This window comes from Thunnus maccoyii, chromosome 12, assembly GCF_910596095.1.
Source record: "Thunnus maccoyii chromosome 12, fThuMac1.1, whole genome shotgun sequence".
Lineage (NCBI taxonomy): Eukaryota > Metazoa > Chordata > Actinopteri > Scombriformes > Scombridae > Thunnus > Thunnus maccoyii.
This window is the reverse complement of record NC_056544.1, coordinates 4,423,890-4,450,319: the sequence shown is the minus strand read 5'-3', so window position 1 is coordinate 4,450,319 and position 26,430 is coordinate 4,423,890. Positions and strand designations below refer to the sequence as shown.

The 26,430-nt window shown below is 39.2% G+C and overlaps 2 protein-coding genes and 1 long non-coding RNA gene across 5 annotated transcripts in view; 1 reads left to right on the top strand and 2 right to left on the bottom strand.

The window, feature by feature from the left end:
• klhl20 (kelch-like family member 20) overlaps positions 1-7,251 on the bottom strand; it is a 37,658-nt gene extending 30,407 nt beyond the window's left edge. Inside the window, exons 1-5 of one of the 3 annotated variants that reach the window (XM_042428446.1) lie at positions 7,059-7,251; positions 5,430-5,493; positions 2,548-2,805; positions 2,273-2,381; positions 773-979 (exon numbers count right to left, since the gene is read on the bottom strand). In XM_042428446.1, the coding sequence (XP_042284380.1) occupies positions 773-979; positions 2,273-2,381; positions 2,548-2,805; positions 5,430-5,452 (597 nt within the window). In that variant the 5' untranslated portion in view covers positions 5,453-5,493; positions 7,059-7,251. Of the gene's footprint in view, positions 1-772; positions 980-2,272; positions 2,382-2,547; positions 2,806-5,429; positions 5,494-6,817; positions 6,975-7,058 lie in introns of those variants that run through there. The other 2 variants (XM_042428444.1, XM_042428445.1) reach the window with 2 other exon arrangements.
• Positions 1,711-2,738, top strand: LOC121908432. The gene is made up of 3 exons (XR_006099231.1): positions 1,711-1,909; positions 2,520-2,552; positions 2,652-2,738. It is a non-coding gene; the product is annotated as an uncharacterized LOC121908432 (long non-coding RNA).
• Positions 7,252-24,009: 16,758 nt separating the features above from the next.
• Positions 24,010-25,614, bottom strand: LOC121908906 (microtubule-associated serine/threonine-protein kinase 3-like). Its single transcript, XM_042429218.1, has 4 exons — positions 25,312-25,614; positions 25,080-25,165; positions 24,670-24,878; positions 24,010-24,455 (listed from the first exon to the last, which is right to left on the bottom strand). Exons 1-4 carry the CDS (start codon positions 25,348-25,350, stop codon positions 24,316-24,318), a joined length of 474 nt encoding a protein of 157 aa, XP_042285152.1. The 5' UTR covers positions 25,351-25,614; the 3' UTR covers positions 24,010-24,315.
• Between the last annotated feature and the right edge of the window lie 816 nt (positions 25,615-26,430).

Genomic DNA, 26,430 nt, shown 5'->3' with positions numbered 1-26,430 from the left:
TGGCTGTTGAAATGACAGGATTGCTAACTGAGATTGAGTTGCACTAATGGTGACGTGAAAAGGCTGCTCCTCTCCCTTTTCACTAGGTCCTCTAGGTACTCTTGCCTGCTGAGCTGCTTTTTGTAACATCCCTTTAAAGGTTTCCAGTGCCAAATACCATCTTCTGCCCTTTATATGGGGTGGGGGCACTACAGTTGATATAAAATGACATCACTGATATAAATAAATGAAATTTCTTTTGATAGCTTCCTGTTTAACTGTCTGACAAGCAACACTACGAAGCTTTGAAACAGTCCTAAATGTGCTGTGCTAGCACAAAAATCTATCACATGTCACCAACTGATGTTTATAATCATGAGTCAATGGACTGCTGTCAGACTGTCTGGACTTTTTCCATGTTCACAGTCTCCTGTGTAACTTCTGAGTCAAACACAGTCACATCAGCAACTGTAGTTATCATGAGTACACATCCTGAGGTTTGGAAAAAGGTAGATAAACAGTTCTGGAGAAAGACAAGACAACAAACCAACTAAGTTAGGAGTGCATGACATGATTTCCTGCTGAGGACGACACACAGTGTGTCAACACAGACATGCTTCATGTTAATGCTTGTTTTCCTGCACTAACAAGATTTCTTGTGTTATAACTCTTTTTTACAGGAGAGCAATGAGTCACAATCATTTCTTAGAGGAAGCAGTAACTTTACATAACCTGAGATCTATTTTTGTTCTTGTCTTCCGTTCATTTTTATATATTCAGTATGTTCTCTTACCTCCTGAAAATTGTGCTGGGTGAACTTGTCTGCAATGCGGAGCAGTTCGCGGCAGGAGTGTGTATCTGCGAAGGCCCTGATGCCCAGACAGTTAGAGGGATCCAGCTGCCTCTTGAGGAACTCGCAGCAGGCCTCCTGGATCTCAGCCAACTGGAGCAGGCAAGCTGCAGGGAGCAGAGTCTGAACGTTCCCCTCCTCCACTGTCACCTAGGAGCAGAGAGGTCAGGACATCAGAACCCCTTTAGATAAAGCTGTGACTGCTAAGTGTTAAGCTGAAATTATACCTTCCACGTCCACGAGTACTCGAGGGTCTGCTAAGGTCTGCATGACGTAAGTTTTGTCCTCAGAGGGTGTACGCGAAGGCTCTGTGCAGACATCCTCATACTTCCTATTTGTTGTGACCGCGCAGACAACGCTGCCTTCCTATAGACGTCGATCTACTGTGCATGTGTGGAATGTGTCCTCCAAGCGAGTGCAATAAACAGAGCGACTACATGTCCATGGTATCCGCAGCTGTCCGTGTACGTGTCTGCTCGGGAGTATATCTGTGGCTTTAGTAAGTTCATGTATGTATGTGTATCTCAGGCATGGAGCCTTGTATCTCTTTCAGAGTGTCCACATGCCTATTGGTGGCTTCCCTCACCAGTGTCCTTCACACACAGATACCAGGTTTTGAGAACTACATGTTTAAGGTATATTTACAGCGGAACTTTTATTGCTTTTAAAATGTTCTTGTATCATTCTCCTGATTGGTACATTTGAATAACATTTTTATGGATTTGCTTGCAATGCTTCTTCATAATCAAGGTGTAGTTTTGACCATGAAGTTGGCTAACGAGCAGTTGGACCTACAAGATTCTGATATATTTAATCTAAAATCACCTGTCAAACCTTGATTACACACAGATGCTCTCAATTACACTCATTTAGACTTCTGAGCTGCACCAGTATGCACTATGACTGTCGTAGTGGAGACTTAAAATGCTTACACAATCAATTATTGAGTGTTTTACATTTATACGTTGTTTAAACCCATTTTTAGAGATTTTCTCTCCATTGATCAGTTTCAAAATAGACTGTTAAAACATCCACTGGGATTCAGAGGTGTAAAAGTAAATATGAAAAAGTCAAGAGGAGGTGAGTTTTATAGCCTCTTGTGACAAAATGCAAACATGGTTAAATAAATGTGAACTTTTGAACTTGCTTTCACAGCAGCTGACTTACTGCCAATGTGCAAAACTCTTTCTACTGTTAGCATTTGTTCAAAACCAACCAACCTCTGAGAGTCAGAAGCAGATCCACATTAAGTCTTGGCATCACTCATGTTTTAGACACCTGGTTTTTAAACATCTGCATGCTTATGGTGCATGTGCATATAGTTATTTATGCATTCTAATTGTTAGTGAGACATGGAAATTTGTGGGCATTCGTGTTACTGCCAGCAGCAACATTTATAAAGCTAAATATCAGTAACACACTGCTCACTGTTATTATTGTTACCTGTGAGGTGTAGGCAAAGTCAATGAGCAGCTCCATGGCTCTCTCATCGATGTCGCGGATAACCACTTCAGTCTGCCTGCTTTCTGCAAGCTCTCCAGTAAACATCGCCCTGAGAGAACATGGAAATCAGGAGATATATTATTGTTAGAGCTAGCACTCGAAGCACTCCCCCTGAAACGCTTCGCTTTGATGTTCATTAATTGGTCAATGGATTCATTTCCATATACTGTATATTTTGCTTTCACAGATGCTGAATGGAGTTCGTCTCTTCGTACCTGAAGTAAGGGCTGCAGGCAGACAGGATAACTCTGTGGGCGTAAATCTTCTTGGCACCCACCACCAGCACCACGTCACAGAGCTCACGGTGTTTTCTCAACAGGTTGATCACCTCCAGGGTCTGCCGTGGGTGTTTATCGGAGACATAGGGCATGCGTGCAGGCTGGGGGACCCCTTCAGGGAGCTTGTTGGGGTCCCCCAGAGTACAGCGGCTGGTGATGTCCATTCCAGTGGTGTCTTGACGTGCGCTGGTGGCCCTTGATATAAAGTAAAAGTTATTGAGTGAGTAAATATATCCTTGGATAACTCTGAACAACTCTGGACAACTCTGAACAATTCATCTTGTTCCAACGCTGCACAGCCGTCTTCTTAGTTTGATGGAAACTCAAAACTTTTTTGTAATGGGTGCTGTTAACAAATTGATGCAGCGTGTGGAAACATTTATGTAGGATATTGAAGATTATAAATCACTCTTAGTGAGAAGCAAAGAAAAGCCTGTGAAAGCTGAGAGCAATTCTGAATTTCAGTGTCTACCACATATACCACACTCATATATTCTACTCTTGGAAAATGCAGTTGCTTAATTTGTTAGCCAAACCCAAACTCATATTGTAGTCATTAATGGATTTCAATTTCTTGTGAATACATAATATACTGTGTTATATATACTGTGTACCTGTGAATTCAAAGCTCATCATTACACACACCTGACCTTAGGTCTCAGTTTGCTAGGGTTAGAGTCACTGACAACTAGATAAACTGTGTAAACTCCACACCAGTCGCTTCACTTAGTGTACCCCTCCATCTTTTTAGAGCTGTGGGATCACTTTGGTTCTGGGACACGGATTCACTTCAGATCATGTTCCCAGTACCAGCCAAAAATCCCTGTCATGTGGACACATCTAGCTCAACATGTGGCCTTATTATTACGGGTGGAACAAATGATACACACCCTTGGAATACTGTACATCATCAAAACTGTATTACCTATAATGGTAAAAGTTTCAACCAACACATTTGCACTAATTATTACAGTTGTTGTAAATGTATACTTTAAATCTACGTTCAACTTAGTTTAGTTTTCACAGATTTTAGTAGTCTAAATGAGCAAATAAATAAAAGAATATATTTTTTTAAAAACTAAATAAATATCCACTCAGTGCCAAAATAATTAGAGACCACTATACAATGTAATATAATCCAATACAACAAACCTTCAGTAAATCTAGAGTCTGACAGGTTGTAAAGCAACTCTGTAATTTTACACATGAGGATCAGTTCACTCATCACAAGGAGTATTGTTCATGCATTGAAAGGGAGGGAAGATCAAAAATGCATTCAATTTTTATTGTAGGGATAAAAAGTCAGAATCTGTTTTCAACTGTCAACCTTGTGGAAGTGTGTGGTGTTTTGTTTTGAAAGCTGCCTCCACATGAGGGACTGGCACCTGTGTTACTATAAGATATCAACACATAATGATGGCATGTAATTATACCTAGAAAATTAAATTCCTTTAAACATATTAATGCACCGCCACATAATATATCACATATTGCAGGGTTGTCTGGATTCTGATTATGTTGTTATTATGGAGAGGGTGTCTTGCTGGTACCATATCATGAGCCAAGTTTAGACTCCAGCACCTACTTATTATACATTTCTATCTTTCCTTTATGTTTTGTTTTTAGACAACAAAGCCAGAATTGTATATATTTATTTCACAGCAGCAGGGAGCCTGCCAGCCTCCTGCTGAATTAATGTGAAGGATTAATTCAGCAGGAAGAAGGAAGGAACTCATCCTATTGTGAGCAACTTACAAAATGAGCACAGAATTTTTTACAACAAATCACAATGTCCATCTCCTTCTCCTGGTAACATGTCCATTTCTCCTTAAGAGTACATCAAGCATATGTGTAATCTTTAGTTTTCAGTTGTGGATCTGGTATTTGTAGAGGCCTACATTGTGAAAGCACTAGTTTATTTTAGTAGGTGTGTGCTTCTCAGACTATAAAGAGCAGTTTGGAACTCCATCTGTGCCATTAACCTGTCAGAGGACAGACGCTGACCAGAACTTAGGATAAAGGTTTAGCAAAGCAAAAGGGATCCACTCTGATCCACCCAGTACGCTGGGGAGGGGGGCAACTAATGACTAGTCTTTGATCAAGGGGAAACTCTGTATAGTGGGGATTTGTCTGCTGCTTATGTGGTGATGTAACCACATGGGTGTCGCTGAGTCCTGGGGGGTGGGTGGGGGGTGGTTCACACTTTTTTTTTTTCCTGTTCAGAGAAGAGGACTTTCCATGAGTAAAAAACTAAGTTGACATATAACACCTGCCATGGTGGGGACATTAAATCTAAGCTTTGGTTCAGCAGTCTAGAGAGAGTCTGGTAGTACAGTGGAAACCACTTATAGTGATCATGTCTCTCCAGGTCAAATTGATCAATGGATGATTATTATGTTTCATTGACTGCTTCAAAATACAGTACAGCTGTTTCAAATACTTGTTTCGCTGCTGCATCTCGTTGGCTCGTTTTTCATCGAGAGAAAATTGCTTTCTTTTTCCCGCCATGATTTCAATGTGCACACAGCACCAGCCTCAGGTAACCAGCCTGAAGCGGACGGGTTACCGTGAGGCAATAATGGTGCCGCACCCGCCAAGTACTTATCATGTGTGTATCATGGAAGTACAAAAAAAACCAAAGAATTACTGTAGTAATTTTTTTCTGTATGTTGTCATGTATGAAAAGACCCAATATGATATGATTTTTATCCATAGAAGTGGTTGATCACTACAAGCGGTTTCCACTGTAATACCCACTGATTTTTCATTCTGCAAAAGGATCTTATACACATTCCTTCATACTTGAATACCACACCAACCTGCGCATTGGCTTTGCGTCCATGCACTGAAGAGCAATGTTTGGTTCCACACCTTGAGGTTAACCTACAAAGACAACAACAACAAAAATAAATCACTCTCTTTGTACTCAGTCTGTCCTCAACTCAAATGTAAAAACATATTTTCCAAAGAGCAAACACACAATTTCTATTCACAATTTTGTGAAATGTGCCAATACATCCTCTTGTGAGGGCAGATTAATTGCATTTCTATTTGTTCAGTGCTGTTTAGTTATTGTAGTTTGTGCCACACCCCTGTCACCTACCATGTCTAATATGTAGCCATTCAGTGAGGCTGACATTTGATTGATGTGTTTGCTCACAATGAGTCACCAGTTTATTAGACATATCTGTACAACACATCGCAATCAAATACGGCAATAAACCCTGCCTTTTAAAAACTTCTGATGTGCAGTTTTTGTTGACACTGTATCAAACAGGTGTTTAATTACCTCTGTGCTCATTTGGAGATTACAGTTGTGAGGACATTTCTGCTTTTCTGTTCATCATCATGTATGTAAATGAGAGTAGTGTAAAAAAATATCTGTCAATATAATACAGTCGCATAAGACACCAGCACTAACTACAGCCTAAAAACATTTCCACAGAAGTTGCTGTATTCAGGTGTTCAATGAGGTTGAGAGGATGAACAGAAGACATAATTTAACTGCATTATGGGTGCGTAAAATGATTAACTAAGTCCCCTTTTGCTTTTTTATTGTAATAAACTTTGGCATCTTAGGTCAAGCAGTCATTTATTATAGAAATAACTGTCCATTTGACACTGAAAACAGTTGTAAGGGTTTCAGTATCAGCTGTCAGAGTGCTGGAGCAAAGCTTTCAGATAACATCACACTAACGTTGTAAACCTTATCACAGGTCAGGATTAATTAGTGGGAGAGCAGGAAGGCGTAACGGGATCAGCAAGACAGCGGATCAGTTCATGTTAACGTTAACTTTGTGTCAAAATACCCACAACGTCAGCACACAGTCGCTCCCTCTCAGTTGTTTGTTTCTAGCTACATTCTTTACATAACTGACAAATAATAGTAAGATAGGCTAGCTGACTGTTTGTTGTTAGCAGTTTCAGCAGATAGACAGGTCCCAATACGCAGTCAGCTAGCTAGTTAGCTGTTCACAATTTCCCATGATATGGTACGAATTTAGTTTCAATTAAATGTATCGATATCTGTGGCAGAAACTAATTAGCTAAAGAGAATAAAAATGTGCTTCCACGACTAATTTTATGAGCACAGAACGATAAAAAAGCATTAAATCAGCAGTAAGGATATCTGGGAACACCGTGTGCTATCGCTAGCACTGTGGCAGAGAATCCACAGGCGTTTCCTAACACAATACAAACGACTTACGCTTCGTTAAAGTGAATCGTTACAACCAAAACGACATGTAACAATAAATGAAGACATTCTTGAGTTAGCCGACATGTTCAGAGTAGCTGTGGCCGCCGCATCAGGTCGCAAACCGCGATGGAATAACATTAAATGTAACGTTAACAAAGTTCACGTCAACGCTTTCTAAACGGCGTGTGTTGACACTGTAAACAGCGACAACTATCTGACAAAAACTATACATGTTTAACACAGTTTTTACCTTATATTTCCATCCCAGCAACAGAGAGAAGTAGCCCCGGTTGCTAATGTTTACAATTTAATGCCGTAGGTTAAACACTGGAGCTTTTCTTCCTCGGTAATATGCGCATGCCAAATACCAAGCGCCGCTTCCGGGGAATGCGTCTTTACGTCATCGCATTACACGGTGTAGACGAGCAGACGAATGTAACATTTGTCACACATCCTCACCTTATGAAATAACGAGATAATAGCTAGAGCATGTGCACAGTTTGGAGTAACACAGGAATGCACTCGTCTGTGGTACCCATACAGTCAATGCTGTTACCATAATATGACGGTGTGCCTGTCATATTCATGTATGTGCGGCTGATATCCACCAGAGAGAGCTGCAAGCCTTCAGTTTTTGGAACCTAATATTGACGTAAAGTGTTTTAAGTGAATTAAAGTACAGAAAGAAAGACAAATCTTAAACAATCATACACATACTGAGGTTTGAGAGATTCTGGGTTTTACTGAGCAAATGTTTATTTTAGGGTTATTGTAATATCTTGTATAGGTGTTCGTGTTGTTGTGGCCTCCATGGAAACACTGCTGTTATAAATACGTATTCACTTTTTTTATCAGATAAAAGATGGTAAAAGATGGATTATTAGATTCTGTGTGGAATAATATACTTTTCAAGTTATGTTGCTTTGTGATTTTGTGATGGATCCAATGAAAATGTCTGTTTTGTAAAAGAGGATAACAGTGCAGTGAAGGCTGTAAACTTGATTTAACTGGAGGAAATATGGAGGGAAATCTTGGGTACTGTTTTAACCTCTGGTCATTATGCTCTTCAGGGGTCAGTATCACATCCTCTTTCCTCTATTAATCAGAAATAACCTACTGTGGCATTTTTACAAAGTGCACCACAGACATTAACTGAAAATACAGATTTTCTGTACATACTACCATTCGGCAGCAGTTTTCTTGTTATTTTGATGAACATGTCTGGGAGTTTTCAGTTTTGTAAAAAGTTTTTTTTTCCTGACTGAACTTTGTCTATAGTTTTATTTTGAACATACTACAGTTCCATTATAGGCCATAGATGATCATAGAGGTCTCTACCCAGTGATGAGGGATTCACAAACTCTTGAAACTTGGTTATTTAAGCGTCAGATGAAAGTTGCCATCTCAGTGCACAGCTGCATTTTTTACATCTTTACAGACCAACAACAACAGTTCCCAACACAGCCCAAGCTCAAGCTAACTAAAAGCTAGCTAACTAGCTAACTAGCTAGCTAAAAGTTCAGAGAGAGATCCCCCCTTCCAACAGGAGCCACAGCTTTACATCACTGATATTGTTTTGTTGTGCACTTTATTTTACTGTTTAATTTAGCTGCAGTCACTTCACGTACTGTTTAAAACACACACTCAATCTGACTGTTATATTTACACTTTTCTTAAAGAACTCACATTATCATAACTATTATCATCATCATCTTCATACACTCAACTGAACTCACTGTCTTACTGTCATGTTCAGTTCAAAAAGTATAGTTACAACCACTGTGTATTTTTTATTTTTTCAAAGTCAAAAGAAAAGAAAAGAAAAAGGAAAGAAAAAAGAAAACAGAATAAAACAAGGCAAACAGAAAAAGAAAAAGGAAAAAGTCAGTCTTTTGTCCTGTCACCATGGTGGATTTTTGTCCTCTCTAATAAAGAGGAAGGATAACAGGCCAGCCAGTAGGACGAGGAAGAAGGGAAGGAAAACTGAAGCAGAATGGACTGAATGAAAAGGTCTTCAGTACTTTGTGTCCAGTAGCCAGTCTGTTTTTCTCTGAGGTGTCCCCTCTGCTGCTGCGACTGCCATTGCCATGGAGACCACTGAGCTGCAGGTGGGAAACCATCCTATCTGGGAGGACACAGTGGAGGGTTGGTGAAGAGATAAGCGTCCCATGATCCTCCACCTCCTCGTCTTTTTCTCTGTCGTCTTGGTTTCCCTCCTCTCCTGCAACTTCTCTTTTTACTCCTCCACCTCTTACACTGTCTTCTCTCCTTTCCCTACCTCCCCTTGTTTCTCCCTGTCACACCCTCATAAACGTCCTCCAACTCCTCCTCCCCTTCATCATTACCGTTCTCAAACTCCTCCTCTTCATTATATCTGTCCTCAAAGTCATCATTACTGAACTCCTGCTCTTCCACAAACTCCTTCTCTTCATCATATCTGTCCTCAAACTCCTCTTTATCATCACTGAACTCCTGCTCTTCCTCCTCCTCCACCTCCCTGACTCTTGAGACTGGGCTCTGGTTGAGAGCCCAGTTGGGGTGAACAAGTGCTTTGGGCGGCCATAAAACTGGAGTTTAAAGGGAAAAGCACTGATGTCAACGTTTTCTTGTCTTTTTGTTCTGTGTTGTTCAGTTGTTTACATGAAATATGTATTTCATATGGAAATGGATTCAATGGATTTAGACAGTCTCAAACAGCAGTGGAGGTTGGGAGCTGGATAAAAACTGTACCTTGCTGAAGTGGTAGGCAGCAGAGCAGAAGCCTGGGAACTCCACAGGTGATTCATCATCACTACATTTATCATGGGAGCAAAAGTCTGAGTGGGCTGTAGGAATCACAGCAACAACCACCATGCATAAGTCATGAAAAAAGGCAGACATGATATTTATTCTAACTGAAATTCCCACCAGGCATCACTGAAAAAGCAGGTTGCTACCTCAAAACACACTGGAAACTCTCTTCTGTCTGTCTTTGGCCCTGTTTACACCTGGTATTAACATGCGTCTTGGGTGATTCGATCACAAGTGGACAGCTTTAAGTACGTCTGCTCACACTTGGTATTAACATGCGTCTCCACATGTGTCTTGAGTGACCACTTGTGATCGGATCCCACTTCCCCACTCTACCAAATATGTTTGTTTTTAACTGGCAAGAGGACCGGGGGTCCATGTACTGTCCGTCCAAAGCTGTGTTCAACTTGTTTGATAACAGGATAAACAAATATACAATGCATTGTGAGCCACCTCATGAAAATCAAAAGCCTGTCCTATTGATTTGCTCTAGGGCTGCGTCTGAAAGCGATCTCCCCATTGAGAGACGCCGACAGGATCTGTCAGGGTCTAATGTTAATGAATGTTCTGTGTTCTTCTACTCATCCAAAAGGTCAACTGTTACACACACAGTCCAGGTTCATACCGTGAAACTGTTTGGAGTAAAACAGCTGTCCTCCTGATAAATACTGGGCTCATTATGTCAAGCAGCGCAGCAAAACTAAATACTGTAGTTATCAACTTGACAGGACAGAGGGAACTATCCAACAACGTTTAGCTTCTGAAATAATTTTTTAGATAGACAAGACAAAAACTTTGAAGATGAAAACGGGGTACAGGAAAGGGGAAAACTTTATCCTGTTATCAAACAAGTTAAACACAGCTTTGGACCAGGAGGCAGCAATGCAATTCCCTGCGTAGTCTGCAGGAAAATAGAGGACGTCAGTTAAGTAGGTGGTCCTACAATGTGGCCCAGAACGCATTGTGTTTACACTGCAAAATGAATGTGTCCGCATGCAGCCCAGACCACCTCCGAATGTGGTCTGAGTGATCGGATTTCAATCCGTCCTCAGAAGCTCCTGACTCAGGAGGTTGTTCTAGTCCAGACCCTAAAAAAACCTCACTGGCTCCTCCTGGATAACAAGTGAGACAAACAGACAGTTGTGTTGTATATCGACACATCTTGGGCCTGGCTTAAGAGCTGTACCTGTCCCCGTCTCTGGACACTTTTAGTCTTCCCAAGATCAAAAACACGAGAGAAGCAATGGCTTTGAAACAGTGTGTGTAACTGTTTAACATGAGCTGTAATCATTAGCATGTCCAGCTAACTAGCTAAGTGCCTACAGTTGTAACGCCTGAGACACACAGCCTGCCTGAACCTCAGCAATGTGTGTTCGTTGCTGAACTGTTGCGTCATATGCTTCTGTTGCCAGCTCTTATCTTTCTACATAGCGTTTGGCTTTGATAATGGCCATCAATAATAGCATGTTTCATATCAGTTAATCATAAATTTAATTTATATTTAGTTTAGTCAGAAAAAGATTAAGAAGCATGTGCTCAATTGTTAAAAATAAATAAATAATATGTGAGGTGAAAGTGGCTTTCTTTCTGACGGGCAGGGTAAGGTCTGGTTTGGGCTACTTCTGTGTCAGCCACATACACTCCTCACAAAGGATGTTTTTTTTTATTGATTATATTAACCATTCCATCAGTTAAACCTGTAGGAATTTGTGCACTCAAATATCTTTATGATTTTATGGGGGAATTATGAATTATTATTGTGCACCACTCCAACATGAAATTATTTGTCCAGTGACATAACTCATATTAAGGTACATACAATAATAGGGAAATAGTCCTCCTTGTTGGACACACAAGAGAGGCCAATTAGAACTATGATTGTTATTAATCTTAATTATGACTTTGCAAGGGTATAAGGTCTTTTAAGTGACTGAGATCAAGTCCACTTTAGTTACATACACAATTATTACTAATACTACAGCTACAAGTACTTAACACTACAACATTTTACAAACAAGACACAAGAGGGAAAGGGAAACTGGTACACAAGGCTATGGCTAGTGAATGAGTTGAATGCATGATGTAGAGTTATCTATTGTGTAGTTGGTATGAGAAACCTGATAAACAGATGAGATGACTGTAGCCTGAGAAGTAGCGAGTCAAATCAAAGGTACAACAGCTTAGCTCAGAATTACAAATCATGAAAGCACCAGGGTTTAAGCAAGTTGATGAAGGTTTTGTACAAATACTTGCTTGCTCCCTGGCGTGGCTTCTTGCGGAAAATGGAGTCTGATGTGCTAGGGTGAGGAGCTAGAGTCTGGGTCTGGTAGTGATGAGTGAGCAGGCCAGTCCGGACTTGAAAAGTTCCCATTGGAAGAGAGCTCCTGATTTATGCTCTCATGCTTTCCTAGGCTTGACCCTCAACTCATAACTCCAGATTCAGAAGATGCTCTGAGTCACATCTTCAGACTAGCAAACTGCAAGCTTTCCACTGGCATGGCAGAAAGCAAGAAGAATCAGCAACCAGCATCAAGCAGCCCAAAAGAGCCAACTAAAAACAGCTTAAAAACTTCAGCGTAAAACAGCAAAACAGCAGACAGCCCAAAAACAGCACAGAGTCTCAGATAAGACACTTTTTCAAAGTTTCAATCTGCCCGCCCAGAAGGTGCCTCTTGGCCAATCCCAGGGTTGCAGAGTTCTGGGGGAGCAAAGTCAGTCCCCCCCTGTCCACGGACAGGTGGGTATAGTTCCTGAATAGGGTTGCTCCATTAATCAAAGTATTTACAATTTAACAATTGCATGATTCCTAATTTTGCAATTTGGATAGTAGCTTTAGCATTCTGACAGATACATGATAGTGTTATCATGGATGATGGGATTATGTTAGTGGTACATGTCTTGGCTTAAAGGCAGTGGAATAAAAGTCTAACCAAAGTACAAAACAACACACATATGATATACATACATATCAACATACAACAATAATTGTCCTTAGACAAAATATAAAACTAATCCATGGATTTTACAGTCCTCTGGTCTTTGGTCTGACTGCAAACGGCAGGGGTCCATGCCATTTGAGGGTGTGTGTGTGTGTGTGTGTGTGTGTGTGTGTGTGTGTGTGTGTTTGTGTCACTGGAGCATGGCATATTGTGCAGCATGTCTTGTGCCTTATGCTGGTTTGCCCAGTGATCGGTTCTTGAGTTGGTCACTCAAGTCCTGAAAATCAAAATCCACTGTGGGATTAAAGTTAGTGCCAGCTCGTCTCCGTGTGTGACTGGCTCTTAGAGGTGAGTTATGATAACGAATGGTGGGGGTCGTTTATCCAAATGGTACTATCAATTCACACTGGGGTGTGGGGGGGTTCCTCATCTGATCCTTTCTGTTTGCAGGAGGTTGTTTTGATGGTTTGGTCAGTGAGGAGTCTGGGACTCTCACTTTATTGGCCAGGATTCCTGGGGGCTGAAGAAAGAGCTGGTCTGTTGTTTGAGGCTTGTGCTGTCTGCATTCGAAACATGCAGGGACTTTATCCTACAAACCCCCACTATATCAAAAACTGTAGATTAAGTCACACAACATTAGCTAACTAACTCAGAGTTCATTTAGTTATGATATATCAGTTTAGCTAACGTATTTAGGTTAGTCTAACCTCATTCACATATGCATAAATCTAGCATAACATTAACACAACTTGCATAGAAATAAGTTATTGGATGAATGAAACATACAAATCAAACGAAATGTGCCTTGAAAACTCATTTAACATTAGCTAAATAACTACACAACAAAATAGCAGTGCCTCCATCACAGACTGACAACCTGTGAAACTGAGAGAGGAGAGATGAAGGAGTGGTCTGTTCATTCACCACTACGCTAACTGCACCAAGAGCGTTTATGTGTGGCACCAATGTGCATTCACGCGCTACACAGTGACATAATGACCCTTCTATCTATTGAAGTTTCTTTGCCTGCCATCATGTGGTCTGTAAAATTTCAGTTCACTGTTGACAAATAACATGTTTAGCTCCTAAAGAGGAGAAAAACTTGCTCTGCTATCTAAAATATTAGGAAATATGTCCACTACTCTGTTAAATTAGTATTTAATTTCTGAAATGGCTTATTTAGCCTTTTCTGGCCAAATTAAAACCACCCTAAATGTGAAATTTGTTAATTACCAATTATATTTCAGTGTCACAAAAGCTGCAGGAGACATGTTGTATTATTCAGCAGGACTGTATGAAACAGTAAACATCGGAAGTATGCAGGTGGGGAAGGCTATCAACTACTCAATGAGGAAGTTTTTGTTGTTGTTGTTGTTTTTAATCCAGAGCACAAATTCATTTTTATCACTTTTACATCATTACTTTAATGTTCCTGTAGAGTAAAGAAAAAACATGTCAAGAATTTAGTGACTTTAAACATCAACACCTTAATTTTTTCTTTAATATATCATATCATATACATTGTAATAAAATACATTCGGTTGCAACTACAAAAATTAAGTTTTATTTACCTTATATGACATCAATGTAACATTACACTGTCAGTCTGTCAGAATAGAAAAAATGTGTATATATTTATAATACACCCACATCAGGATCACCACTCCCAGTGCAGACTTGTGGACCAAATTCACAAATGAAGATTCCATTAAGGCAGACACACACACACACACACACACACACACACACACCATCACAGCGTGTGTATGATCGTCTGTGCCTTTGACCATATATTTGATAAAACAATTCAACAAGGATAAAAAGAGATGATACAAAACATCAGCACTGTGCTTTTAAAAGAAAACACAGACATGACTTTTAGTCTAACCTCTCTCAATCGAGGACATGCATTCCTCATTCGCTGATTAGAAGCTGACCTTGAGACCGTAGTAGGCAGAGAAAGAGAATAACAGACACAACCTTTCTTTTTATTGTTCTTTACTCTGTGATGATGCAGCCCAATTAGGTTTGTGCTGTACATAAAGAAGCTGTATTTTAAAAGTGCCTTTCTAGAGCAAATATCACAAAGTTTCACAAGACAATAAAAAAAAGCTTATCACTTATGACTAGCAAACTGAAATATTGTTATTGAGTCCTATCAGTAACCAACAGGGCTAACAGACAGAGGATCAAACTCTTTTAAAATGGGGAGTTTTTATTTCTACATTTACTGAAGCCTGGTCATGGCCTTTTGGAACACTGAAAGATAAACTTTTTGCCCTTTTAGACAATTTTGAATAAGCGATCAAAACAAATTGCAACTTTTGTTACTTTCAGAGTCTCGGGTATGACTGGACCAAACAGACAAAAGCCCACAAGCACTGCATCTCCTGAGCAGTTTCTGAGTGGTTTCAGATGCAGAGTCAAAGCAGAGAAGCCAGACCCCTCACATGTAACTCCCAGCAACTAATCCCCCGCTGAAAACGGGAGGGAAACACTTCTCCACTTCTCCAGCTCCTTTTTAAGAAATCATATGTGGTACATTAGGTCATACTTATCATTCAATCAATTTTTTTTTTATCAATGTGGGCCAACTACGCAAAATATGAGGGGGCTTTTAAAGTCATAATCAGCTTTTCATAGGCTAATTATGGACTGATGTCATCATTAAAAATATGAGATACAATAACATCCATAGCCCTATAACAATGTCTCCATAGTGCCTAAGGTGATTAAGTGATACATGTTTTTTTCAAAGCCTCAGGCCTGAATTTATGCCATGAAATCATCTTTAAACCACTGGCTTTTAAGAGATGTCTCTATCTTTGGTGGAATCCTATTGCCCAAGTCAGAGGGGATTTCTTGTTTAATATACCCTTGCCATTCTTTATTCATTAACGTTGAGCCAAACACAGTAAGATGTGCCAACTCTATAATTTTTAATTTTATTTTGAAAAACTAAAACCCAATATTACCCACTACCCACTACTAACCACCCTCACATTATAAAACTTAATCATCTATTTCTCCCACTAGAGTTTTGTTACAAAACATTCAGATTTGAATATGGACCGTGTTCTTTTTGTACCTTTGAAACAGAATCTTTACAGCATCTTTTTTTTTCCTTGTTCAGTAAGTAAAATATTTTGCAATAACGTCCATGTCTGGTTATCTTTGAGATTAAGATTGATAGGGTCCCAGTGTTTGAGTTTTCCCACATCAGATTCTTTTTAGACAAACTGCCATCAACATATTTAACATGTTTAATCTCATTATAATTGTGAGCAAATACCATATTCATACATCAAAGTGGAAAGGCACCAAATCCTCATTTACTTCAGGACTGATTTGGTAAATTATTTTAAATCACTAAAATGTGTAACAAACAAGAAAAAAAAATCATCTAAAATTATTGAGGTTATATCGTAATATTTATTATTTTAAATAGAGAAAAGGGCTGCTCTGGTTGATGTTGATCATTTGGCTGATTATTTATGAATTCATAAAAGGTTGGCATTATTGTATTAATGTGTTACCCCCTGTATATTTCTCTTGGGTTTTTATTTTTTATTTGTTTGTTTGTTTTGTTGTTGTTTTTTAGTTTTTCCTCATAGATTTACTTGCATTGTGTGTTCTCACATTCTGGTGTTATTTAACATATGGTGCTATTGTCAATAAAGTATTTAAAAAGGGCATTTCCTGTCACATGACTCTGCATTCTAAACATCACAGCGGAACATCACAGATGGATGATGATGCAATGATGATGCAATAAAGGCTTTTGCCTTTATTGCATCATGGAATTCATATCATCATGGAATTCAGCAACTCAAATGATTTGAAATACAGAATCTTCACAGGAACAAGGTTATAGCTGATAAGTCAGACCTAGAGAACACTCTCATTAACAGAACACAGTCATTTGCTCTAATTAAGGACACTCTTTAAGATAAAGATGGCCGATAAAGACGACCGATATCATATTGATAAAGCTGTATTTGCAGCTTTTGGTAAATATCAAAAGCAGGCGGAAGATCTGGTAAAACCTCTCGTCAATGAAATAAAAAATCTGCACCCACTCATACTAGAAAACAATGAGCTAAAGAGAAAAATAACGTTTTTTGAGTTAAACGAAGAACAAGTTACTTACCTCAAAAAGGATGTGGCAGATCTGAAGGTTCAGCTAAAGCTAAAGAAGGACTTTGCAAACAGCTGGAGGTATGACAAGGAATATTTAATTCAACAAGCAGAGCAACTGAAACAGGTGAGCAAGGAGAGAGACCTCCTGAGTAAAGAGTTGCTGCACTACAAACGTCAATGCTTAACATTGAAAAAGACAAACAAGGACCTGAGAGAGACCCTGAACAAGCGGGAGTCACACCTAACGGAGAAAAGCCATGTCCTTGAGCTGGAGGTGGAGAAACTTCAGAGGGAGAAAAGCAGTCTGGAAAACACTGTCTTAATTGCAAAAACCAACAGCGACAGACTTGCCCAAAAAGATAAGGAGATTCTCAGGAAAGAAAAGAAGAGATATTCTGATCTTGAGTTACAACTGGAACAGTCACGCAAAGAGCCAGAATACATACCTGAATCAACTGTAGTTTTCACATTACAGTTTTATAACAATGGTGACGTAATTAAAGAGCACGAGGAGCATGACCAGTTAAAGAAAAAGCTGGTCACCACGAAACAAGAACTGGTCACCATAGGCAGACAACTGGAAAAGAGTTGTCAAAAAATAAAGGCAAAGGAAAGGGAATGTGAGCAGCTGAAGTCCAGTATACCCCGGCTGCCGCCCCCAGAGACAATAGAGGAGATCCCGAAACTCCACCGGATAATCAGAGAGCAAAGTAAAAGGATCAAGGTTCTAATGGCAGAGGCTAATGTGTTCGAAATAAAAGCTGAAGAGTACAAGAGGGACAAGGAGAAACTGGTTGAAAGGGTAGCAGAAATCAAAAAAATGTACCTGAATGAGAAAATGCAGAAGAGGGATTTGGAGGAGGCCTTGAGGAGAAGTGAAGTCCAAAAAGTGCCTCAAGACACACCAAGAGCCTCTCAGATCCCCATGATCCTCAACTCCATTGTGTTGCACAAGCGCACAAGAGAAAAACAAGGTCTCACTGAGAGCCAAACCATCAAATCAAAGCAGAAGTCTAAAGTTCAGCCCCAGGTGCCCACCATCACCAAAAAGGTAGTACTGAAGTCTGAAGAGAAATCAGGACAGACATACCTACCCCCCATAGACAAACATATCCCTCATAAGACTAAGATCAAAACACTTCATGCACCTCTCCCACCCATCACTAGAAAGTCTCAGGTAAGGCCTGTAGCGGCCCAGAGTGCCTTTCAACCCTGACAATACACATTTTGATCTTAATTTCCCAATAATTTATGTCTTATCATAAATAGTAGACACTCGAGTTTTAAAAATATATATTAGCTGAGCTCCCACACATATTTTCAGATAATTATGGGCCAATATTCAGAGAAACAACCTTACGTCCACCCTGTCACAAACATAAACATTACTGTTAAATATGTTTTAAAGCTGCAAGCAGCGTTGAACGGGCCTTCGCGCCCTTGCGCACGTCGGGCCGCGGCGCAGTCACCTAAGCTTCTGGGAACCAAGAAAACGTTTGGAGATGATCAGTGTGAGAGTCTTTTGACACACAGTACTAACCAGTGTCTCTCTGTGAGCCCACCCCTCTGTTCACAGACAATTATGAATTATGAAATCAGACTTATGCCTCTTACTTGGTCGCTTCACAAAGCGAGCAGGGTGTGTGTGTAGTCCGTCTTAATGTCCAACTTTGTCCTTGGCTAAAAATAGATGTGTGCGAAGTGGAAAAAAAATACTCGTACACTGTGCAACTACAAATTGCAACCATAAAAGTATATGAATTCTAGAAGGATTTAAAATTGAAACGACGGATACAGGAAGTGGTGACGCTCGTAACGTTAGCGGAGCGTTAACTGCAGCATGACCGAAAGAAGCACAACCAGTTAGCCTCTGCTAGCCTCTCAGCTAACCCCGGCTCTCTGTTTAGATCCAAACGGAGCACCGAGTCCCGATTTGTTATTCAGGTTAAAGTGGAGAGAACCAGAGGGTCTGTCGGCCAGCTGAGTGAAGTGAAACCTGCGCGAAAAACACCGTAACCATCACGGTAAAACAGTCCGTACAGAACTGCTCGCCCTTTGGGCTCAGGCCCTAATTACATTTTTTGAATGCCGTGATGTCACTGTCCTAAACAGGGTTATTTCCTTAATAAATAAAATAAAATAAACCATCTTTACAATTGCAATTCATACATTTTTTTTTAATTTGGAGAAAACTGATATTTGAATCTGTGATATTTGATATGTGAATTTGAAATATGAAAATGAAACATTTGTTCAACTTTTAAAATGAGTGCATTCTCAATCTATTTGAAATAAATCATTTCCCCCCTTGTTTAAAGAAGTATAAATTAACCAGTACCATTTTACAATAAGACTACCCTTATAAAAGGATTTATAAATGGTTCATAATTAGGTTATTAATAGGGTTGTAATCACTTTATAAATTATTAATAAACACATCAAATAAAATCAAATGATGCTATACTAGGTATTAATTACATTGTATAATATCCTTTATGGATAATTATACAGAAATGGTCCATATTGATGTCTCCAGCAGTTTTTGTTTTTTAAAGCTATGTTTGATTGTCTAGTACAAGAGAGCCCAGTCTATAATATATACAAGATTTTAACAAGACTAGATCAAAACCAAGTATATGGCTGGACTAACTGTGTATGGTCAATGTGTTAAATTGTGGGCAATTTGTTACGGGGATAGTCAGTGGTAGTGTTTATAATGTGAATTCCTGGATATTAAATGTTCATCTGCAATTTTCTGTAGTGGTGCTTGGGAGGGGTTTTACTTTATATTTTTATTTATATTTTTTAAATATAAATAAATTCCATTTAGCTCATTTTTGTGTATAAGCGCCTACATTCATTAAATAGCAAAATCTCTAATTTGGAAAGAATTAAGCATTTTACCAGTACTTTACACTACACTTATAAAGTGAAAGTGTCTGCTCTGTGACTGTCTGCAGCAGCAGCAGAGTCACAGCACAGAGTAGTGGAGTGAGACGTCTGTCTTCCTTCCTGCTCTCTACCATTGAATGTACATTGGTCTATGTTATTGTTTTCCCATTATGCTAAAGATAAAGTGTAAACTGCTCTAGCTTGGAGATTTTGTTATTGTTAGTTAACTTAGTGTAGCTGTGACACACACAGGCACTAGTTAGTGGCAAAGATTGCAAGAAAAACTAAAACAATCTGCACAAAATCTACAATGGCAAAATGAGTTTGATATTACAGCTGTTTAAAATTGTTGCCCAAGTTTAATCAAGAAGATGTTGGATCTTTTTTTGAGGCATTTGAAACCCCATTTTCTAGAGGTAAGGTACTTTGCCATAATTGTAAAAAGTCAGGTCATATTAAATCCAGCTGTATTGCTCTGAAAAGAAAGGAAGGAAAATGGGTCGCTCAGTTTGCAACTCAGGCCAGAGTAATCTCAGAAGACCCACTGGTCACAACTCCCAGGGGGTTGTCGGGGTAGCCTGCACTGTTCATTACATTGATTTCACACACTTGTAAGTAAATATGGCATATGTGGAAGATTTTTTTGCTTCTCCGTCAGGGGTGTTTTTAGATCAATGTACAAAAGAGCAACTGTTGAAAATAGCAGAGTACTACGACACTGATATTGGTGACAAATGTCTAAAAGAAAGAGTGAAGGCCATTTTGCAATCAAATTTATTTGAAAAAAAGATATTGATCAATGATCCATCAGCTGTTCCTCCGAGCTCCATGTTGTCTCTGCTCTTAGTAGCAGGTTTGACATTTGACCAGCAAAAAGAGTTGCTCATGTTACAGCTTGACCATGATAAATTTAAATTAAAAGCAAAATTGGAGAAGGAATTGGCTGTGGAGAGGATGCGTCAGCAGACAGAACAGGCCAAATTGGAAATGGAGCAGTCCAGACTGGCACTAATTAAGGAAGGCAAGCTTTCAGCTATGGGTGAGTTAAACAGGAAGTCTCCCCTATCACAGCAGTCTGTGGATAGTTTTGATGTCTTGGGAAATTTATGTCTTCTGCCAAAGTTTTCTGAAAGAGATCCAGAGTCATTTTTTTTCGGATCCAGTGCTTCAGTGTCTGCTGACCGGCAGAGCATAGGAAGCCTGTTCAGCGTTAACTGATGCAGATAGTCAGAAATATTCTTTGGTGAAGTCAGCTGTCCTTAGGGTTCATGAGTTGGTTCTGGAAGCCTATGGGCAACAATTTAGGACCTGGAAAAAGGAGAGAAGCAGAGTCATCTGGAGTTTGCACGTGATCTGACCACTTATTTTACACATTGGTGAGCTGCCTCAGACATTGATGATTTTGAGGGTCTGTGTGAACTTGTTGTGTTAGAGCAATTTAAAAATTCACTTTCTGTGTGTGTGGTGACCTACATTGGTGAGCAGAAATCAAAAAATGTGGCTGAAGCAGCGGCTCTTGCTGATGATTATGTGTTAACTCACAGAGGCAGTTTTGGGGAGCCCCAGCTTAGTAAGAGTAACAGCGACAATGGAGTCATTTGGCCGGCATGCTAAAACCTTTCAAGTTGAGAGTAAAGGTAGCAGTCATCTGCCTGAGTCAGAGAAGGTTTGTAACTACTGTCACAAACGGGGACACTGTAAAGCAGACTGTCATTGGCTAAAATCTAAGTCTTAAAGTACCTTCAGTGCCCAGGAAAAGGGGTTGCTTTAGCCGCACCGTTCCTCAGGTTGTCACCTCTGATAGTCATGTTTTGGACTTGCATGATAAAGACTCTTGTCCCCCGGAGTTGGATTCGTACTGGCCGTTTATCACAAAACGTTTTGTGTCTATGGTGGGAGGTGGGATGAATGTGCCGGTGACTATTTTGAGGGACACGAGGGCTTTTGATTCTTTCATTCGGGTTGGAGTTTTGCCCTTGTCTAACGAAACGGAAACAGGCAGCTCCAGTCCTGTTTGTGGGATGGATTTAAATGTTCTGTGGGTCCCATTGCACAAAGTGATGCTTCATTGTGATTATTTTCGGAGTGAAGCTGAGCTGGCGGTGCGCCGCCATTGCCAATCACAGGAGTTTCAGTTGTCCTGAGTACAGATTTGATCGGTGCTCGGGTGTGGACAGGTGTACCCCTGGCGGTGGCGGTGGTGCCGGTGCCACTGGCGAGATTGGAGCCAGACGAAAATGAACGTGATCCTCGCTCATGACTCCTCAGAGATCCCTAATTGAGCCTCGCTCCTTACAGCGGGAGCAAGAGCCTTGACACAACTTTCATGATGGCAGACCAGAACGACTTCCGGTTCAAGTGAGGAGGAAAGAAAGAGACTTGAGATGTACCCAATGTGTTTGTAAGAGAGAGAGTGCGAGTGGGGGAAGGATAGGCTGAGATTTTACCCATTTGAAATAGTAAAAAAAAAAAAATCAATGTATGGGAAAAACTGCAGAGGTGATTAAGGAAGAATACTCGCCCTTCGCAAATATACTTTATTAGCTAAGTGAATTTATTATATATTTCTGTTAGTAGCTTTTCTTGTCTTTGAGATTTATTTACCAGTCTACTGCAGTAATATGGCAAGAGTAATTCAAAATAGCAAAATTCATTAGCTATGTACTGAATCAAGAATTGATTCTGAATTGACTGACTTAATTCATAAGATTCCCAGTGATTCCCACGTGTACCAACCCAGTCTCAAGGCAATTCATAAAACAGTCATGAAATTTAATCTATTGATTTGTGTCCAGGGACACAAATTTCAAAATTTTTTTGTGCTACTCAGCACGACTTTCAAACGAATGTATTTCAAAAGGAAGTACCTTTTGTGTCTGCAGCATGTTTTTCTGGACTCGGGAGCACAGAAGATGTATTGTTTTTTCTCAGTTGTAATTCATTTTTAAACTACAACCACTATGTTACACAACATTTAATCACAAGATTTCATCCTTGTTTTTATTTTTTTATCAGTTCCGTGCCAGGAAGTAACATTATTTTCCTCACTGTCAATTTGAATGATATCCTCATCAGTTCTCCATACAAAAACATGAAAATGTCCTCGATAATTTGGGGTTAGTGTTATGGCCATCAGTTTTAATTATTTCATTTTCGATTATGAGAAATCAAGTGTTTTTGTCAGTTCTGGACAATAGCGGAAGTGACTAAATTAGTTTACCCATGATCTTCAGCGACCATTACTATGGTGAAGACGCAAGCTGAAGCCCGTTATATTTAGTATATTGTTATACTAAATATAACTTATACTTAGTTTAACATTATATAGTATCGCACATACAGTCAATGGCATTGCATATTGGTGTTTACAATCAGGAAGAAAATAATGTGTGTATGTATAATAAAATCGATCAGCCATAAACTGTGCATTTACAGAATATGAAGCTTTGTGATTGGCTGTTGTGTAACATTAATTACTAAACTATGTGACTATTTATGAGGTGAGATAGGTAACATTAGAGTTATGGTGAAATGAAATGATGACTATTACATTATCTATAGCTGGATGTTGCCCCACTTCAAAACTCATTCCAGTGCTGCTGATAAAACACCTTTTCCTTAACAGCATTTCGATTCGGGTTGCGGTGGACGGCAGCAATTTGAAATAGAATGAAGCCCAAATGAAATATTACATGGCTGTTTAAGAATTTCCAACAGTTCCATGGGCATCAAACTTTCCCAGTTGATCAATTCATTAGAGCAAACAAATAACAACTGCGTTGAAATTAAAAATCTAAGGGAATATGTAGGCTACATTATAAAGCTTTAGTCAACTACAAGTCCCAAACTGGATTGCCTCAAGAAATCAGTCATTCATAAAGTTTCAAATTCTGTTTACTGCACAGTTTATGGCTGATAGAGTTTATTATACAGACACACATCATTTTCTTTACTTTTCAATATACAGTACAGTATTTTGTTCCTGATTGTAACCACCAGTATGCAGTACTATATAATGTTATACTGAATATATACTATGTCACGGCTTTAGCTGGTGTTCACCATAGTAACGGTCACTGAGGATCATGGGTAGGCTAATGTAGCTGCTTTCACTATCGTCCAAAACTGACAAAAAAAACCTTGATTTCTCAGAATTGAAGGTGAAACAATTAAAACAGATGACCATAACCTTTCATATTGTTGAGTGATATTCCCACAGTTATCAAGGACACCTTCGTGTTTTGTGTTGAGAAATGTTAAAGATATTAAATTCGATAGTGAGGAAAGTACTCATATGCAGCGCATCCTCTCCAGTCCGCCCACCAGACTGGTAAAATTAATAAAGAAGTAAAAACAACAATAAAATCTTAATTAAATGTTGAGTGATGTAGCGGTTATAGTTAAAAATGAATAACAAATGAGAAAAAACAATACAGCCTCTGTGCTCCTGAGTCCTGACTGACAGAAAAAAAAAGTGCTGCAGGCACAAAACCTACTTCCAACACATATCAATAGGTTAAATTCTGTGGCTATTTCACGAATTGCCGTGTGACTGGATTGGTCAGCAGCAGTTGTCATTTCAGATAAGAAAATGAGAAGCTGCTTTTGTCTACATCTGTCCGAAATAAAGGATCTACTGTTTCAAAAATTACAACAAATCTTGAGTGGTTTATCTGCAACTGTTATCTGAACAGCAAGCTTGACAGGCCAAAGTAACAAAAAGGACTTGGCTTAGGAAACAGCCAATTAGATGTTGTAATGTTGTGATGGGACAGATTGATGACTCATTTGCTGGGTTTGAGGTCCCTGTGGAGGATGCCATAGCTGTGGATATACTCCAAAGCCATGGTGGTCTCTGTGACATACATCCTCATACATACATCCACCTAAAAGGACAAGAGGAGATATAAAAACAGACACTGTCAGGTCAGATGTGATGTTTAGTTCTTCTCAGTGTATGTTGGGTGGGTACAATGGATGTGAAGTCCAAAGATAATAGAGGAAAGTCATTTTAAAGCTCATTTATCTGCTCTATCTGTCTAAACAAACATAACATTTGTATATGTGTGTGCATGCACAATCCAAAGCAACCTCCCTTACCTGCTATGTACTCTATGATAATGCGGAGGTCCATCTGTGTCTTAAAAGAGCAAAACATTGAGACGATGTAGGGGCTCTCAGCGAAGGCGAGGACATCTCGCTCCACCAACACCTGCTGGTTCTGAATCTTATTTGTCAAGTTCTGCCATTTTATGACTCTCATGGCAAAAGCTTGACTGCTTAGCTTGTGATGCACAAGGTTTACAGACCTGCACAAGAGGAAAAAGGAAACATGAGCAGGTTCTACTACTGAACATCAGCTCTGATTTGACAAGAAACTCTCCAGGAACATTCTTAACGTAAGCACAAAAGGATTCTACAGTATGCCATCCTGGTTCCAGTTTCTTTTCTGCTTTGACTGGACTCTCTGTAGTGTCCAAAGAGTCAGAACATAAAGAAGTCTAACTCACCCAAAGCAGCCACCACTGACCCACTTCACTGTTTCAAAGTTGCTCTCTACTGGTTTCCTGAGTGGAGGACTGCAAGCTGAGGGGGTCTAAATCAAACATACAAAAGAGACAAAAGCTCTGTAATAAATGAATAAACTAAATACAAAAAGTAGGCATTATAAACAAAGGGATGTGTGTGTTTCTTAGAATTGGTTTAGAAAAAATAAAACATGGCTGACATTTAAACACCTACCTCATGGAGAAGTTTCTCCATTTTATTTTGTAGCTCCATAAAGTAGTGGGAGCTAAACTGAACCTCAGGGCACAAATGGCCTAGAGCAGGCTGCTTCTAGTGACTTGAGCCAACCATTTTTTCCCCTCTGTGTCAGAGAGGAAACTGTATATTCGTACTTCTTTCAAAGCGATTGGAACACAGCAAACCCTGGTGGAGACTATACGCAAGGACAACACGGAGGAAAGGGCACAAACTGTTTTACATGCTATTCATGTTTATAAGAGATTTGTTTAATGAATTCATTGTGGCAAATAAGTGCATAGTAAAAAGACAAAAGACTATATAAATAAAATATATGGTTATGTGTATAAACATATGTGTTTTAATGTGTCTTGTCTGGATGTGATGTGTACCCTCATGATGCACCCTTTTTAATAGCAGATTTCTGAACATACAAGCCAAAAAATATATTATGTATCAATGTATATATTAATAAGTGCAGAGGCGCATAAGAATTGTATATAAAAAGATTAATTTAATTCCACTTATTTGCAATGGATTTCCCAAGATAACACCTTTAACATCATTGTGCCGCTGCTGCTAGTCCATTGATTCATTGACAATCATTAATAGTCACCTATTGATCTTCTGTCCTATCTGAAAGCTAAAGATTACACAAATCATTAAGATTACATAGGCTCTTAGTTACCATGGGATTACTGAAACCACCATGAACTAAAGCAATGATAGAAATTAATTTTGAAACATCCCTTCCCCTCCCTCTAAATATATCAATAACCATCAGGATGTGATTGCTCTTGACTATCATACAAGTTTAAGAACATAATTTTTTTTTTAATTCAAAGCAAGAAACAAGAACAACACACTCTTAACCAACGTAAAGTTAGCCTAAAATATGTGAACAAGGCAGGTAACAGAAGTTCACACTAATCCTCAAATCTAAAGGAATTTTACTTTTTAAACAAACATATTGATGTAACTACATACACATGCTGGTGTGCTATATAAACATATTACATATATACATACACTATATAAATATTGTAAATCAATGCATTTATTGAGTACTAATTACCAAAAATCGCAGTTCTGTCTCTCTATATATACATTTTCAAA

Excerpts from the sequence above, each read along its gene's own strand:
- LOC121908906 (XM_042429218.1), bottom strand. The coding sequence starts at position 25,350 with ATGGAGCTACAAAATAAAATGGAGAAACTTCTCCATGAG. Across the intron at positions 25,166-25,311 it reads TGGAGAAACTTCTCCATGAG|ACCCCCTCAGCTTGCAGTCC; the intron begins GTAGGTGTTTAA and ends TGTTTGATTTAG. Across the intron at positions 24,456-24,669 it reads TATCATAGAGTACATAGCAG|GTGGATGTATGTATGAGGAT; the intron begins GTAAGGGAGGTT and ends TTGTCCTTTTAG.